The following is a 16,591-nucleotide window of genomic DNA, read 5'->3' as shown; positions in this document are numbered from 1 at the left end:
TGAACCTTCTAGATAAACATGCCCAGTTTCATACTTTTTGTCCAACTTTACGTTACTGTTCACCCAAACCAACAAGTGCCAATATGTATATATTTTTTTTTGTGACTTCACCAACCTGACTATTAAGAAGTGCTGCTGCGTACTCCAGTTTTTCGCCAGCTACAGTGTACTTGCAAGAATCTCCTCGCTTGAACATCTTCCTGAAAGACAAAACACGATGTTTGGAAATTCAGGTTTTTACAATCTAGGATCAACTATTTGCAAGAAAAAGATAAATCAGTGAACAAATGAAGCAGGTTCTTCCTGAAGTTATTAGAAATGGATAGTACCTTCTGAAACTGGAGGTGTTCTTCCAGCTGTGATTAATAAAGGTTGCAGTGTTGGGGTTCAGCCATCTATTTTCTTATTGTGTGCCACTCATTAAATATGCAATTGGATTTTTACAGGTTTTCCAGCGTATGGCTCTGCACAAAGCACTTCTACTGTTGTTGGTTTGACGCATGAGGGACCACTGTGTGATCACGCACTCACCCTCCACCGACACACTCCGGCCCCCTTTCTTTGCTCTGCTGTCCCTCTTTCCAGTCTCTGTTTTTTAGGTCTCGCCCTGGCAAAAGCAGCGCATGTGCTGCTCTCGCCATGCTGGGGCCTTTTGGAATCAATACGATTCCATGGGCATGAAATTGGACAGAAGGGACAGAGGATGTGCATGCGCAGACTGGAGGCTTCACTGCTGGCGTGATACTAGGCACTTTGTTTGGACTTTTCTAGGGGGAGAAAGAACAGCGTTTCTTGTTTTCAATGTATCGAAAATTTAGAATAGTCGTCAAACAGTAATTCTGGCTTTTGGCCTCTGGGTGGCGCCAAAACATTCTTTGCAGATATTCGCATGGGTAAGTAACTAGCACCTTTCAACCATAGTTTAGGTATGTAAAATAGTCTCAGCAACTCCTGGCTAATGATAATGCAGCATACATACGAATGTGAAACACAAAGCTTGCACAACTCAAAGTTCTCCCATACAATATAGTGACGGGTCTCTGATTTCTTCACATCTCAAGCCAACACACCTTTCGTGCTGTGCGCATCAAGCCGCATGGATTTTAATTTGAGAAATAATTCATGGCTTCCAGTTTCATCACAGCATTACATTATTAAGAACCAAACATTTCCCACTATGCATCATATGTCAGAAAACTATGAAAATAAATTAATTGTATCTATTTTATGTAATATTTTATATATTTTATAAAACCGTGAATACCAACTTGAGGTAGCCTCGGACCGCTTTCTGCTGGCACACAGAAAGGAAGAATTAATGAATACATTTGAAGTTAATTTGTTGAGGGTTGGTCTGTTCACAAAAGAAACTCTTTTTGTACAAGTTGTATTAGATAAACGGATATTGATACATACATTACATCTAATAAAAATATCAGGCAAACTGGTTGTGGAATAGCAGCTTATCTACTTGTCTAAACCCCCAGGCAAACCCAGTGCCTCAGTGTTCTTTAACCCTGTTGCGCAGCGAGAAAGTCATGGCCACCGTGCTGGCGAGCAAACGAGGCTCTGTCTGTTCGTTGGGTAGTAAAATACAGTGATGACAGTAGTTCAGTAGCCCCCTAACTCTTCTAGGCCCCGGAGCTGCTTCACTATTGATGACTACACCCCTGCTGTGGCAATGCTACATACATTACCACATTTTAAGCACCCTCCTTTCCCTATTGTTTACGTGGAGATATATTACAGTGGACCTACATAATTTAACAATATTTTTCATGGGTTTAGCACAAACTGTGAATGAGAGTGCTAACCTGTTACTTTAGTGCGATCGATTCGAGCACCTGGAAGTGTCACAAAAGACTAAATGCTTGTGTTGCAGATTTTAGTGAGCCAAGTCTTTGATGTTCAGTAACCGACTTCGACGTATTAAGAAAGAAGCATTACAAATGCAATACATCTCGCCTTTTATTAAGTTAAAGCCATTTGCTTAGCTATACAATACGATTAGCAAAGCAAATGGCTTTAACTTAATCAATCAAAGGCGATACCTATTGCATTTTAAATGCTTGTTCTGTCTTCCATTCTGCACTGTCTGTCCTCCCCCTCTCCACCCACCCATGTGATCATGAGTGTTTTGATTTTCCCCTGCTCTCTCTGTCCCTTATCTCTCCGCCTTGCAGACTACTTGAATCTGCTTATCAGCCCAGTATCTGTGTACTTCTTTGACTACAATCCAAGGGCCTCCAAGTTATCCCTTGTGTCCCAGCAGAAGGAAAGGATATCCGCTTTAGATCAGCTTTTTGTGACACATTTTGCTACTGTTAACACTATACGTTTGTGAATTGTGTACATATTTGCCTGCCATTTCCTACTAATGTTCCCTGCTGCAAGACCCAGTCTTTGCTGCTCCCCTCTCTCCCCTCCAATTTTCCTCCATTTCCCCTACCCTATCTGCTCTCCCAGACACAAGTTGTGGATTAGAAACCTGAAAACAACCCTCCTCATATGCACTCATTTGAGTGTTGCTGGACAGCCACTAGACTGGGCCTACAGGTGAGCCCAAGAGCCTGAGAGAGGTCACATGACCTCACCACTAGCCTATCCTAGCTCTCCTACCTCAGGCTTCTCAGCCTGTGCGTTGTAGGAAGGGGTGGAGAGAATGGTGAATTTCCTGTTTGGGCCTGCAAGGGCTTATGGCCAGAAATGCCGTCCATTTCTCTACTGATACAAATGTTCCAGAATCATCCACAACAACTAACATGCACACAATTTCTCAGCAAACACACACCTATAACTTTCAGTAACCCAGGAAACTCCAAACAACCCCCACCCACCAAACAATAACCACCTCTACAAAACACACTTACATACCCATGTACCTCTACATCCACACAAGGGCCCCTTCACTTCTTCTCTCCTTTAACCCCCAAGCCCATCCCCTCTCCTTCAACCTCCACATCAGCTCCTCACATTCAAACCCTACATCACAAGTCATTACACCAATATCACACAACATTAACCAACCAAAACAAATCCAAACACCCACATAACCAACTCAAACGTTCTTAAACTCCTATCCATCCCAAAATACCAAAACACATCCTCTAGGAGCCTAATGCCAACACCAATAACACATTTTGTCACCCTTCTTTACCTTAGTTTCCATTCCACAAAGATAACAAACACTCAGTCTAAAATGTAATATATGACTCAGTAACATCCATTTCAGAATTCAGACGAATAAAACCAGATTCTCATGCTACACACCCCATCTCACCTATACCTCTTCCACCTTCAACACAAGCAAAAGAAAGCCACACCAGTCTTCATAATTTCGATTTCCCCTGTCTATTGAAAAGCAACGCTATTATTCAAATACAACTCCGCTGTTCATTCCCTTAATTTCGACCTCTCTCCCCTACCCACACACACACACAGAGCCTACTAAATGCCTTCGAAGGCTGCTTGATGAAGATAACAACACCTAAAAACTATTCAATTTCTGTCTTGCTACAGCAAGCACAATCAGCAATAGCACACCACCTAAAACCGCCAAGGACAATACTCACCGGCAGCACAAAATCACACCGCTTTCAAAATGGGAAACAGCGTGAACAACGCTGTCATGACATTGCGTTGCCTTTACAACGCAGTCATTACAACAACCTGTTGTTAGAACACAATACCTTTACATTGCAAGTCATTAGATCGACTTGCTGTAGGGGACGCTCTAACCTAAGGAATGGTATCATATACTATTCCAACACCTTCCCTACTGTTGCACAGGATGGAGTTGGAATAGTAAATTATTATTTTCCTAAATCCAGCGTGCCCCCTACAGTAAGTCGATCTAATGACTTGCGATGTAAAGGTATCGCGTTCTAACAACGCAGTCATTGTAACAACCTCATTGTAAAAGAATGCGATGTAATAGGATGTGTTGTAACATGCTATATTCCTCCAAAACGGCTCCTTTAAGAAGCCTACAAATAAATGCTAGTTCTACGTTCAAAACCAAGCACCACATCTTTGACCTACTGACAACAGAACCTGACTTACTCTTCATAATTGAATCACGGCTGGAGGAAGACATGGCTCCAGTATTGCATGAAGCTGAACCACTAGGCTATCAAACTGTTACACAAATCACATGGGCAAAAGAGGCAGAGGGTAAGCTGTCAAATTAGAGGAACCAACAACTCTAACCCAAGGTGAGCATGGTTCCTTACAAGACTGAGAGGCACAACTTGTCAGATGCAATTCTACATCAACCTTTTCCTCTAACTTTCTCGATCTTTACTGACCATCACCAAGCAATGGAACATTTATAAATATAGTTATGTAGCTATTTATATACACCTTTATAAGGAAAATGCTCCTTACCAGTATGCATCTATTCTTGGCATGTAGAGCTGTAGAACCGTATACTTTTGCATAGATCGCCATCTGGTGTTGAGCTCGGATGTTTGCACTTTGTTATTGTAGAAGTCTTTGTAGTCACGAGATAGGTGACTCCTCCTTTGGTTAGTAGTGCGCATGGCCTTTACTCCATCTCCAGATTGTTTACATACCTGTATGTGTTGCAGTAGTTTGAAAAAGTGTTCTTAGTCCAGCCTGGCCCACACTTGCTTGTTGTTTTGCCTGCACATCTACACAGTAGTGTTTTGTGAAAGTGTTTGGTGTAGACCATGTTGCGGCTTTGCAAATGTCATCCATGGGGATGTTTCCTAAGAATGCCATGGATGCCTCTATTTTGCGTGTGAATTGTGCTCTAGGGTGAATGGATAACTTACGCTTTGCTTTTTAGTAGCATATTTGAATGCATTTAACGATCCACCTGGCAATTCCAGCTTTTTTGGGGGGGAAATTTTTTATTGACAATTTGATATGAATCAACAGTTATGTAGTACAGAAAAGAATATTCGGGGGCATGCATCAACAACAATCCTGATTAATTCAAGTGTGGCACAGCATAGCATATAGGAATATAAACTTCATCAACCCTTCCGTGTCCCTCGGGTGAAATATACTGTGGCAGGCCCTGCCCCGCTATTTTGTTTAAATTAGTCTCTGTCATCCAATAGCTACTCTGGTGGGCAGGGTTCACAAATACCACCCCGAAAATGATTCCACTTTCCCCATACCTGCATTTTTTGGGGCAGCCTCTGTGTGCTTAAACAGATTTCTCTGTCACCATCACGTGGTACATGTCTCGACACCATCGCCGATGTGTCGGAGACGGTTCCGAACCCCAGCGCTGCGCTATGTTGCGTTTGGCTAATGTTGTCCCTAGTGTTACCCAGTCTTGGTCTGAGTGATTCAAGTCCATGGGCTCCCAGATGTTAAGTAAGCAGCGTTTTGGAGCAAGTGGGATCACTACTTTAGTGACTTGGGATATTGTGCGTAGAACAGCGTTCCAGACGGAGTGATTTGTGGACAATCTCAGAGTGTGTGCCAGAAAGTGCCCTCGGCACCACATTGTCGGAGGCAGAATGGAGTGTCCGCCTTATCTATCTTGTGTAGCAGGGTTCTTGTATAATAAATACAGTGTAGGATTTTTAATTGAAGTAACCTAAGGGTGGAGGATGTTGCCAATTTCTCTCGGGGACATCAGGGCTAATTGCCAGTCCTCCTCATCTAGGTCACCCACCTCTGCTTCCCATTTCCTTTTCAGGGCCACTGGTGGATCTTGTTGATTGTTTTTTATTTTTCAATAAGTTAGGGAGATGAATTTTGTTTAGAGGTGGTCTGTGAGTAATCTGTCCTCTAATGGGGAGGATTTGGGTAACTGTGTGTAACTGTGTGTATTGGAATCGCTGCTAGTAAAGCATGTCTGATCTGGCCATACCTATAAGTTTCGCTTTGCGCTAGCTTGTATCTGTCTTGGAGTTGAGTAAACAGCACAACCCCTCCTTTCTTCCACAGTTCCCCCAGTTTGGAGATCCCTGTTAGGTCCCGTTATCAAAATCCCTTACTGTTTCTCAGTCTCCCCAGTTTTCGGGTGTTCCACGAGTAAGAGTAGGAGTCCCCTCCCACCCCATTGCCCTCTGTGCCTCATGCCAGATTCGTGGTGTTTGGGCCGTGGGGCACGTGTAGTGCAGTTTATTAGTGCTATTATATAGCGCTCCCATTATCCCTTCAGTGTCAAGGAGATGGCGGTCCATGCAGAATGCAGGTTCACCCTGCGGTACGTGTAGCCACTGGTTTATTACAGTAAGTTGCGATGCCCAGTAATATGTCTGTATGTGTGGGAGGGCAATTCCTCCATCGTACCACCCCTTAACCAGTTTTTTCATGGCAATACGAGCTGTCCCACCATCCCAGAGGAGCTTGGTTACTTTGGTATGTGTCAATGTAAAAAAGGAGGGGGGAATATGGAGGGGGGAATATGGAAGGGGGTATTTTGTAGGATGTATAAAAATCTGGGCAGTGCCATCATTTTGAAGAGAGACATTCTTCCTAGTAGTGTAAGTGGTAGAGAACGCCAGTGTTTCACATCTCGACAAAAGCGGGCCAGGGGCTTCATGAGATTTTCTTCTGTGAAGTGCGCGACTTGAGGAGTGATATATATATGCCGAGGTACATGAAACCCTGTTCCGCTATCTGGATTTCACAGTTTCGTGGTAGTTTTGGGGGAGGGGAGGGGCATGAAGGATATAGAGCAATGATTTCGACCAATTAATAGTGTAGCCAGATGGTCTGCCATAGACCGCACGGATATCCAGGAGGCAATTTAGCGATCAGGCTGGGGACATCATATATAGTAAGATATCGTCTGCATATAGCGATATGCAATCTTCCATCCCATCGTCCATTTAAGCCCCTTGATGACCAGGTCTTGACGAATCCATGTCGCTAGTGGCTCCAGTACCATTGCAAATAAGAGAGGGGAAAGTGGGCAACCCTGTCTTGTTGCCTTATTGAAAAGGGAAGGCCTACGAAGTGCGACCATTCACCACAACATGCGCCATGGGTTTGTTGTATAGAAGGTGTACCCAGGCACAGAATTTGGGCCCAAATCCCATATGTCGGAGCACTGCAAAGAGGAAGGGCCATTCCACCATGTCAAAAGTCATGCGGGCGTCCAATGAGAGGATGACTGCATCTTCTGCAATAGTGGGACTTCAAGCTATAACCCCCTGAGCCTACGGAGATTCAGGGCCGTGTTACGGTGGGGCATGAAGCCCGATTGATTTGGATGGATCAGCGTAGAGAGGTATGGTTGAAGGTGTATTGCTAGTGCCTTGGCCAGTATTTTTGCTTTGGCATTTATGAGGGAGATTGGTCTGTAGGATGTAGTTTCTTGCAGCGTCTTGCCCGCCTTGTGAATCACGACATTGGTCGCTAGTTGCTGGTCCCTGGGGAGCTCACCCATATTTAAACTGGTCCTATATATATTGAGAAGGTGAGGCATGAGTTGGGTCGCCATTTTTAGGTCTCGACTACGCAGTGTGCATGCACTGCATAGGAGACCTTTAGCCGTTGTGCAGCTCTTTGCCAAAGCACAAACTTGTGCTTGTGGCGGCCTAGGCCTTGCGGGAGTGCGCAGCGGCACGCCAAAAGCACGAGTATGTGCTTTGAAAAAGAGCAGGCTGAGCGTGCACGCACCACTCCTGAAAACAGCTGCTCCTTGTTTACTTTATTTAACGTCATATGCTCCCCACCCCTTAAATTGTGTTGCGGAACGAGCTCGCCAACTGCTGTGGGTCTCTCTTGCCATGCTCATGGGCACATTAAGTAACTTCTTCGTACTTCGCCACTAAATACGTGAGAAAAAAAGAGTCATCAGAGACGGCTGCTGGGATTCTGTTTACTTTGAACGTAAGACGTGAGGTTGGGCGTGACCCCATTCTTGGAATGCAAGCTGCGTGCCAAGGAGACATGCTGACAGAAGACGTGCCGCCATTGGAACATATGTACTCGCTCACTAATGGCATTTTTTGTTACAGATGTACAGATGTTTCAAAGGCTTTATAAAGCAGAGTAAATAGCATACTCTGTTTCCATTTCCATGAAACCGAATATTCTCAGTGGTGGGGCTGAGTGAGGGGTTACAAAGCACCCCGCGAGGCTAAGGTGATTTTGCATGTGAGAGCACGGGAAGCAGCGCGGAAGGCGTTTTAATTGCTCCGATTAAATGAAATGGGGATGGCATCTCTCCGTCCTCCGAGGCCTCAGGCTAAAGAGAACAGCCTAACCTATGATAGTTAGAACAATCTTTCTTCTCTCAAATGCTGCCCTGTATCGGAAGTCAACAAATCACTCTTATTGGAAACCTTTTCAGGTCAGATCAGAAAGGTTTTCAATACGAATTATAGGGTGGTTCACCACAGTGTGCCTTGGCAAAAACAACTCTTAAGTACATTCGTCTCCTTAGAACAGTGGGTCACTTTCTCTGACTGCCGTCATGGCATAACACACCAAGGCAAGGGAGTTTACCGTTGTTAATTATCTAACTGTCTTACTAACCAACTCTCTAACTCTCTCTCTCACTAAGTAGCTTTCTCTATCTCACTAACTCTCTCTCTCTCACTCACTCACTCACTCTAACTCTCTCACTCAATAACTCACTCTCTCAACCTCCCTCTCACTAACTCTCTCACTCTCTCACTAACTCACTCCCTCAATCCCTCTTACTAACTCTCTCACTATCTCTCTTTAAAAACACTACTTCAAACTATCTCTCTCTCACTGACTCTCTCTCTCAAACCTAACTCTCTAATTTCTCTCTCTCATAGACTCTCTCTCTCTCTCTCTCAATAACTAACTCTCTATCTCTTTCTCTCACTAACTCTCTCATTAACAAACTAATTAACTAACTATCACCCTAACTGTTACACAGATACTATTTCCCAAGCTTCAGCCTCATGTTATTAATGTCCCCCATTAACAAAAAAACGATAACAAGCAAGCATTGGCACATGCAGAAACAAGTTGCCAACATTTATAGGAAAAAATTAGATGAAAACATTATTTATAAGTAATACTTTTTAAATATGGTCTTTCACTTGGACGTAATGCTTTCTTGGTCATATATAAGTTAACAAAAATGCTATCAACTTCTTTATTATAACTTTTGAGCATTCTACAAACTAATGTACAGCCCATCTTAAAAACATAAGCAAAGTCAATATCTCTATTAAACACTTATAAGTTCCCAAAGGCAAGACCTATTGGCTATGCCAATGCTTGTTTTATGGAGTTCTACCGGTATACCCTCCGGCCCTAGCGCTTTCCCCGTTTGGAGTGCCCCAATGGCAGAGGAGAGTTCTTCTGCGGTGAGCTCCACGTCCAGCGCCAAGACTGCGTCTTGTGATAGTGAGGGCATGCGGATATCTTTTAGGAAGGCCAGGTTATCGTCGAGTGTGTTTGTGGCTATCGGCATGTATACTCCCATATAATATGAGCCGAGCGAGTCTATTATTTGCTGCGGGTCCGTGGTTATCTCTCCGCTTCCCAGACGGAGTTGAGCTATCCACCTACTGGCTCGGTCTTTTTTGTCTAGCCAGGCAAGAAGTTTGCCTGCCTTATCACCCGCTTCGTAAATAGTGTGTTTTGTAGCGGTGAGCTTTGCTTTTGCCTCTTCCCATGCAAATGTTTTGTATTCCTGCTGTGCCAGACTTATCGCATGTGGTGTATCGTCAGTCATAGCATGTACATGGTTTGCCTCGGCTTCCACCACCCCATGTTCAAGGTCTTCCATCTGTTGCCTCTATGATTTCTTATGTCCGGCTATCAGTGAAACCGCATGTCCGGGTAGCACCGTTTTGTAGGCTTCCCAGAGTGTTACCGGGGAGGACACGGAGTGTGAATTTTCAGTGAAATAGTGCTTCATGGCTGTGCGAAGTCCCTTGCTTATTATAGGGTTTTGGAGATATCCCGGATGTATTGGGAACACCCTCCGTCGTGTGATATGGGAGGAGAACGTCATGTATAGGGGCGAATGGTCTGATATTCCTCGGGGTAGGTGTTGGATCTCTGTTACCCGGTCTAACCCAGTCGCTAACATGAATATGTTATCAATTCTAGAGAGGCTATTATTGACTTCTGAGTGATATGTGAATTACCTATCTTCTGGATGGGTAGTTCTCTAAACATCTATTAAGCCCATGGCTTCAATGAAATCCGTCAATTTGAGGTTTGCGCTACCGGGGTCTCTGGGGGTTGTTTCTCAAGAGATACATCAATCACAGCATTCAAATCCCCCCCATGATGATGTCTCCTGGTGGAAGGGATAGCCCCGATCATCCGTTTTGGAGTCAGTGAGTATTAGCGGGAAGCGTTTATGGAGCAGAATCCCTACCACACGGGAGCCAGAGGTGAATTCCGAGTGGACTGCTATCGTGTACCCCCATCTGTCAAAGGCTTTGGTGGCTGAGCCCGTTAGGTGTGTCTCTTGTATCAGAGCTATCGCTGGACGTTCACGCTTTATATATTGAAGGACTAGCCCCCTTTTAATCTTATCTCCAAGTCCGTTCACATTCCATGAAAGCACCGTCAGAGGAGGGGCCATGCCCTCTGGGTTTCGGAGTGGGTTAGCTAGGGTATGTGTCACTGGGTTGGTGTGTGCCATTTGCGCATATAATTGTACAGGGGTACAGAGTTGCGTGCAGTGCCTACCATAGTCTGTTGATGTGAATGCCATCTGGTGAACTGAACCAAAACAAAGTGAAAACCAAGAACTGGCCCTCTTTTCCTCTCCCTTCTCCCTGCCTCCCTGCCCGGCGGATCCCAAACTACCCGCTTCCCCAACTGAGCAGAGTGCTTTAATCCCATAACAAGTACTCGCGAGGGGGGTGAGAGTCTGTCCGAGAGCGCGCAGGCCCCCCTGTATATAATAATACAGCAGCAGCGTATGTCCTCCTGAGGCACAGTTCTCGCCCACAGAAACATGGTTCGTCTAACAGTTGCTCCACCTTTGTGGGCCGCGGACATGCAGAGAAGTTAGTGCATCCTTCGGGAAGGGCAGACAGTGGATGTGTTCATAACAACAGAGAGTCTTGGACTTCAGTGTAGAGTTTCGCATTACCCCTTGTCGCTGGATTCTGCGGTTCTGGATCCTTGTGACTCCTGGCGTTGGTTTTCGTGTTGGGTCCTGGGTTTCACGGATCTCGTCGCTGGACGCCATCCGTCCAGCCAGTCGCGGGCTTCTTCTGGCGTTACAGAAAAACATGCTTTTCCTTCTGCCTCCACTCTCAGTTGTGTCGGGAAGAGCATGCAATATTTAAGTTCTCTGGTTCTCAACTCCTTTTTAACGTCCATAAAGCCTCGTCGTTGCTTAGTTACTGCAGCTGTGTAGTCTGGGTACATTGCGATCACTTGATTTTCCAGACGAATCGGTGAGGCGATTCTTGCCGCTTGTAAAATGGCGTCACGATCGCGGAAATTGAAGATGTGTGCTAGAATCGGTCTGGGGGGAGCACCCGGCTTGGGCCTCTCGCCAGGTACACGATGCGCCCTTTCCACTGAAAAGAAACTTGATAATGCACGCGGTTGCAGCTGATTTTTGACGAGGTCCTCAACAAAAAGGTCCAGGCCGGCCCACCCACATTTTCTGGTACCCCAATTATGCGTACGTTGTTGCGCCTTGAGTGGTCTTCCTGGTCACCTAGTTTGGCGAGGATGTGCTTGTTGTCTGTCTCCAACTGGCGCACCTGGCGTTGTAACATTACTGTATCAATGGATAGTACCTTCGTCGTGAACTCAACCTCGGTTAGTCTCTCAGAAAGCTTGGAGAAGTCAGCTCGGATCAGAGATATGTCTGTGGAGATCGTGCCTATAGAGGACTGGACATGCTGTAGGGCGGCCATGATGTCTACAAGCATGACTGAGTCTGAAGCTTGCTGTGTGGGAGCCTCTATCTGGGCGGGAGTGGCCTGCTGCTTTTCCACCTGGTCTTTGGTGTACACAAATTTGTCCAGCTTTCCAGCAGGCATCCTCGTGGGCCACAGCCCGCCATCTTGGCTCGCTGTTCCATTGTTCGGCCGGTTTCTGGGTGGGGGGAGGGCAGTAGTCGCCACTGCCTGTCGCTCCATGCCACTGGAATCAAGCTATCCTTGCTAATGAAAGCTGAAAGCCCGAAACCGGTCCTAGGATGCTTTTTTCCAGTCCAGGGAGGACCTGAAATTGCAGTTCAGGCTGGACTGTTCCCATAAGGCACATGGTCAAGACTGATTTGCATTTGGCTGGGTTCAAACTGCAATGGCATAGTGAGCAAAAAAACAATGGATTTAGGCCCAGATCTCTGTACTGGGGTGAATGTATGACATTGTTCTGCATTCTATCCATCAACTGTTGTTTTTGCGTTTGTCACCCCGAGTGGGACGGGTATGCTGAGACGTGAGTCTTGTGCTCTCCATGCCACTGGAATCAAGCTATCCTGGCTGATGAGGGCTGAAAGCCCAAAAACGGTCCTAGGATGCTTGTTTCCAGTCCAGGGAGGACCTGCCTTGGCAGTTCGGGCTGGACTGTTCCCATGGGGCACAGGGCAAGACTGATTTGCATGCGGCTGGGTTCAAACTGGAATGGCATGGTAAGCAAAAAAAACATGGATTTAGGCCCAGATCTCTGAACTGGGGTGAATGTATGACATTGTTCTTTATTCTGTCCATCAACTGTTGTTTTTGCGTAGTATTTCGCAACGCACAACCTTTTGGGTTTCTTGCCCACTGACCCCACTGGAGTGTCGGGCCGTGGAAGTGGCATATTATTTATCTTCGCACTACTTGGTGCTGTGGACCCCTCAGTTTGCAGGCAGGTTGCTATGTTCGGCACGCAGCACCGGCCCGGTATCTCAGCCGGAGACGGGTGGGGGTTTATGCTATCTATTAAGCCAGAGTGTGCAGCTCAGGGGAATTGTCCCCGTAATTTCCACTGTGCCGGGAGTCTTGTGGGCAATAGAGGCCCCGGATCTCCAACGTGAAGCCGCTGGGCCCCAGTCACTCACTTCGAAAGGCCGCGGTGGGCGCCCTCTATACTTTTCTCCTGATGCTTCTGCTGGCTACTTGATGCCGACCTGGCAGGGCTGGGGGAGTCAGGTATACTTTTCTGAGACCTCAGGGGTCCCAGTGATGCTTCACCACTCAGTGGGTCAGTCGTGCTATGGTCTGCTCCCCGCGCAGGTTTGTCGGTGCGGTCTCCCTCTCAGGTCAGCCTCCACCAACGCGATCTCTCAGGCGTCGCACGGCTCACCTTATTATCTGGAGCGTTTGAGTGTAGTCCAGGCACAATCCTGGGTCTGAGGAAGCTGGCGGCTCCCCGGCCACAGCCGTGGCCGCCGGCAGTGCACCTGTTTCTCAGGCGCCGCCTCACACGCCAGTCGCGCGGGGGCCGGTGCACTCAAGTCCCTGGTGTTGGCCTGGCCGGAAGGCCTTCAGATCCCCTTGCTGATATCTCTGGGGCCGCTTGTCACAGAGGGCCATGGAATGCCGCAATCTGTGCCGCCAACCCTCCGATCTACGCGCTCCTCATTTGCGCCATCTGCATGTAGGATTATTGTGTGGATTTATACTCACTTAGGCTCACTTAGGCTGTGGCCATCTTGCTTGGCTGCAAGCCAAGTGGAACTTCCAGCTTTTGATATAGGATGTCCCTTGTGTGGTGGTGAGAAAGCTACGAAAAGTTATTTAGTTTTCCTGAAACGTTTTGTCCTTTCAATGTAGTAAAGAATAGCTCTTTTGACGTTAAGCGTATGAAGAGCCCTTTCAGCTACTGAGTCTGGTTGAGGGAAAAATACTGGAGCTCAATAGACTGGTTAAGGTGGAAAGCTGAAACTACTTTAGGTAAGAATTTAGGGTTTGTTCTAAGAACCACTTTGTTGTCATGTATTTGCAAAAATGGTTCTTGAATGGTTAATGCCTGGAGTTCACTTACTCTTCTGAGAGATGTGATGGCCACAAGGAAAGCTACTTTCCATGTGAGGAATTGCAACACACATTTATGTAAAGGTTTGTTGCAAGGATTTCTGCTTATACACAGAACTGCGGTACAAAAGGGGGTGCTGATGGACGGAGCATCTCAACCAATCAAACACTCACACCCAGTCAACAGATCTGGGTTTAAGCCATCACCGTTTTTTAGCCCACTCTGCCACCCCAGTTCAGACATGGCCATATGCAAATCAGTCTGACCCTGTGCCTCATGGGAACAGTCCAGCCCGAACTGCCAAGCCGCACCTTCCCTGGACCGGATTCAAGTTTCCTAGGACCAGTTTCTGGCATTACAGCCGTCTTCAGCCAGGCTTGCTTGAATCCAGTGGCAAGGTGAGCAAGGGACTTACGTCTGAGCATACCCTGCCAACTTATGGCGAACAAAGCGGTACAAAAGGGGGTGGTGATGGACGGAGCATCTGAATCAAACACTCACACTCAGTCAACATATCTGGGTTTAATCCATCACCATTCTTTAGCCCACTCTGCCACCCCAGTTCAGACATGGCCATATGCAAATCAGTCTGACCCTGTGCCTCATGGGAACAGTCCAGCCCGAACAGAACTGTGCAAAGAGACCTAGGCCATTAGTGAATTGTGGTGTACCAGAAACTCACCTCAGTACCTAGAAAACCCCAACCATCTAGCATCAGTGCCACATTAGTTCTTCGTCCTATAGCAAAGTAACCAATGATTAGACATCCTAGAACATGCGACTTAGGACCATCTCAGGAATGGTGGGAAGTGAGAACACTTTTTTGTTATACTCTCATACCAGCCCACAACAGGACTAAAAAAGAGACTCAGTAAGGTTAAAATAGTTATTTTAACGAAGTGATCCCATGGGCAGTATTTTAGTCAACATAAGCAAACATATGATTAAGAATAATATGGTCAGCATGGTTACAACTCCATAAAATACAAAAGGAGGAATTATATTACATTGATAGTGCAAACAGGTGATACTGCGCCTAGCTTAAACACCCTCCCTATATAGGAACTATGTATTACAAGCTATAGTAGGTCTCTTGAGCTCGCTTTGGGGGACCCCATTACCTGTCCGCTCAGTAAGTATAAATTACATCTGGATCTGGTAGTCTCTCTGCATCCCGGGAATCTTCCAAGTGTGTGAAATTATGGCATGTGTGCTATGATAAAGGCGCCAGAATCTTGCTTGGCTCGCAGCTGCCAAAATGTGTCTAGAATGTGTTACACGGACATGCCGATAAACAGGCTCACATATTATGATAACCTTGACGGCTCAGCACTCACTGTACAGACTGGGGGCACAATCTATGTCTAGAGATGTCCAAAAACAAACCTTTTCTCATGTATAGACCTTCGTGAAAGCTAACTTGCAAAAACAGCTAAGCAATGTTGTGTGCAAAAAGCAGCAAAAGGTAAAATGGCGTTTAAACTTCTAATAAGCCATGCGAACATAACATGCACGCAAAAAGAGACCCTAAACCATACTACAGGTTCAAATGGGGGACCCATGAGCCTAGTAAGGACAACGTTTAGATTCCATACTGGAGAGGGTTGAATTCTGGGAGGAATTATCCTTTTATGGCCTTCCATGAATACTTTGATGGGAGGTACCCTAAACAATGACAAGTGTTGTCTGTTTTGTAAGTAAGCTGCTACAGCAGCCAGATTTAATCGTATGGATGTGTATGCCAGATTACATCTTAGTAGATGGAGGAGATAACAGATAATGTTTTGAGTTGAAGCATCTAGTGGATTGATTGTGTTGTTATTGCAGTAAATACCTAATCTTTTCAATTTAGCTGCATAGCATGCCCAAGGGGTAGGACGTCTAGCTTCTTTAATGACGTTCATAAGTCTGGTGTGAGATTGAGGTAACCCAACTCTAAGACTTCAGGAGCCAGATCGCTAGGTTTAGTTGAGTTGGTTCTGGAAGTCTTATCTGTCCATGGTTCTGTGTGAAAAGCTTTGGTGAAAGGTGCAGCATTTGGTGCAGAACTACTGAGAGTTCTAGTAGTGTCCTAAACCATGGTTGTGGGCCCATGTTGGACCAAACAAGATCATTGTGAGAGACTGTTGGTTGAGTTTGCGCACCAGTAACGGAATGAGCGGGAGAGGCAGAAAAGGATACGCAAATCTGCGTGACCAGTTCATCCATATCGCATTGCCTTTGGACAATGGGTGTGGATAAATGGTGAGGAAGTTTGGGCATTTTGTGTTTAAATGTGTGGTGAACAGATCTATGTCTGGGCGGCCCCACATTTGAAACAAGCATTTGCAATGCAATATGTCTCGCATTAGGAAAGTTTGAGCTATTGGTCTTGTAATTGACAATTTTTTTATTTATGTATTGGTTTTGAAAATAGCTACATTAATAGCTTTGTCATTTACAATGCCAATAGTTATAACTTTCGCAAATGTGACACCTATAGCATTTGTAATGCAACATGTTTTCTATTTATGTGACTTAGATGTATTGATATTACAAATTACAATGGCTTTTAATTTTTTTAAATAATTAATACTTAAATAAAAGTGATTGTAATTTATAATGGCAATAGCTTAAACCTTTGTAAATAACTTTTGTGAAGATTATGTTCAGTGTATTTTATTGTGACGAAAATTCAAGAACAGAAGTGAAATATTAACATCTTTTTGTGACATTTGTAATAAAG

At 45.5% G+C, this 16,591-nt stretch overlaps 1 protein-coding gene across 1 annotated transcript in view; it reads right to left on the bottom strand.

Annotated features, from left to right (window-relative positions):
* Nucleotides 1-16,591, bottom strand: part of MTMR6 (myotubularin related protein 6) — a 439,692-nt gene that overhangs the window by 378,018 nt on the left and 45,083 nt on the right. The window contains exon 2 of the mRNA XM_086935180.1: nt 116-200. Coding sequence (XP_086791306.1) covers nt 116-196 — 81 coding nt within the window. The 5' untranslated portion in view covers nt 197-200. The remainder of the gene's footprint in view (nt 1-115; nt 201-16,591) is intronic.

This window comes from Lissotriton vulgaris, chromosome 8 (genome assembly GCF_964263255.1).
Source record: "Lissotriton vulgaris chromosome 8, aLisVul1.2, whole genome shotgun sequence".
In the NCBI taxonomy this organism is placed as follows: Eukaryota; Metazoa; Chordata; class Amphibia; order Caudata; family Salamandridae; genus Lissotriton; species Lissotriton vulgaris.
Note: the sequence above shows the minus strand (reverse complement) of the source record. Positions and strands in the feature narration are given on the sequence as shown.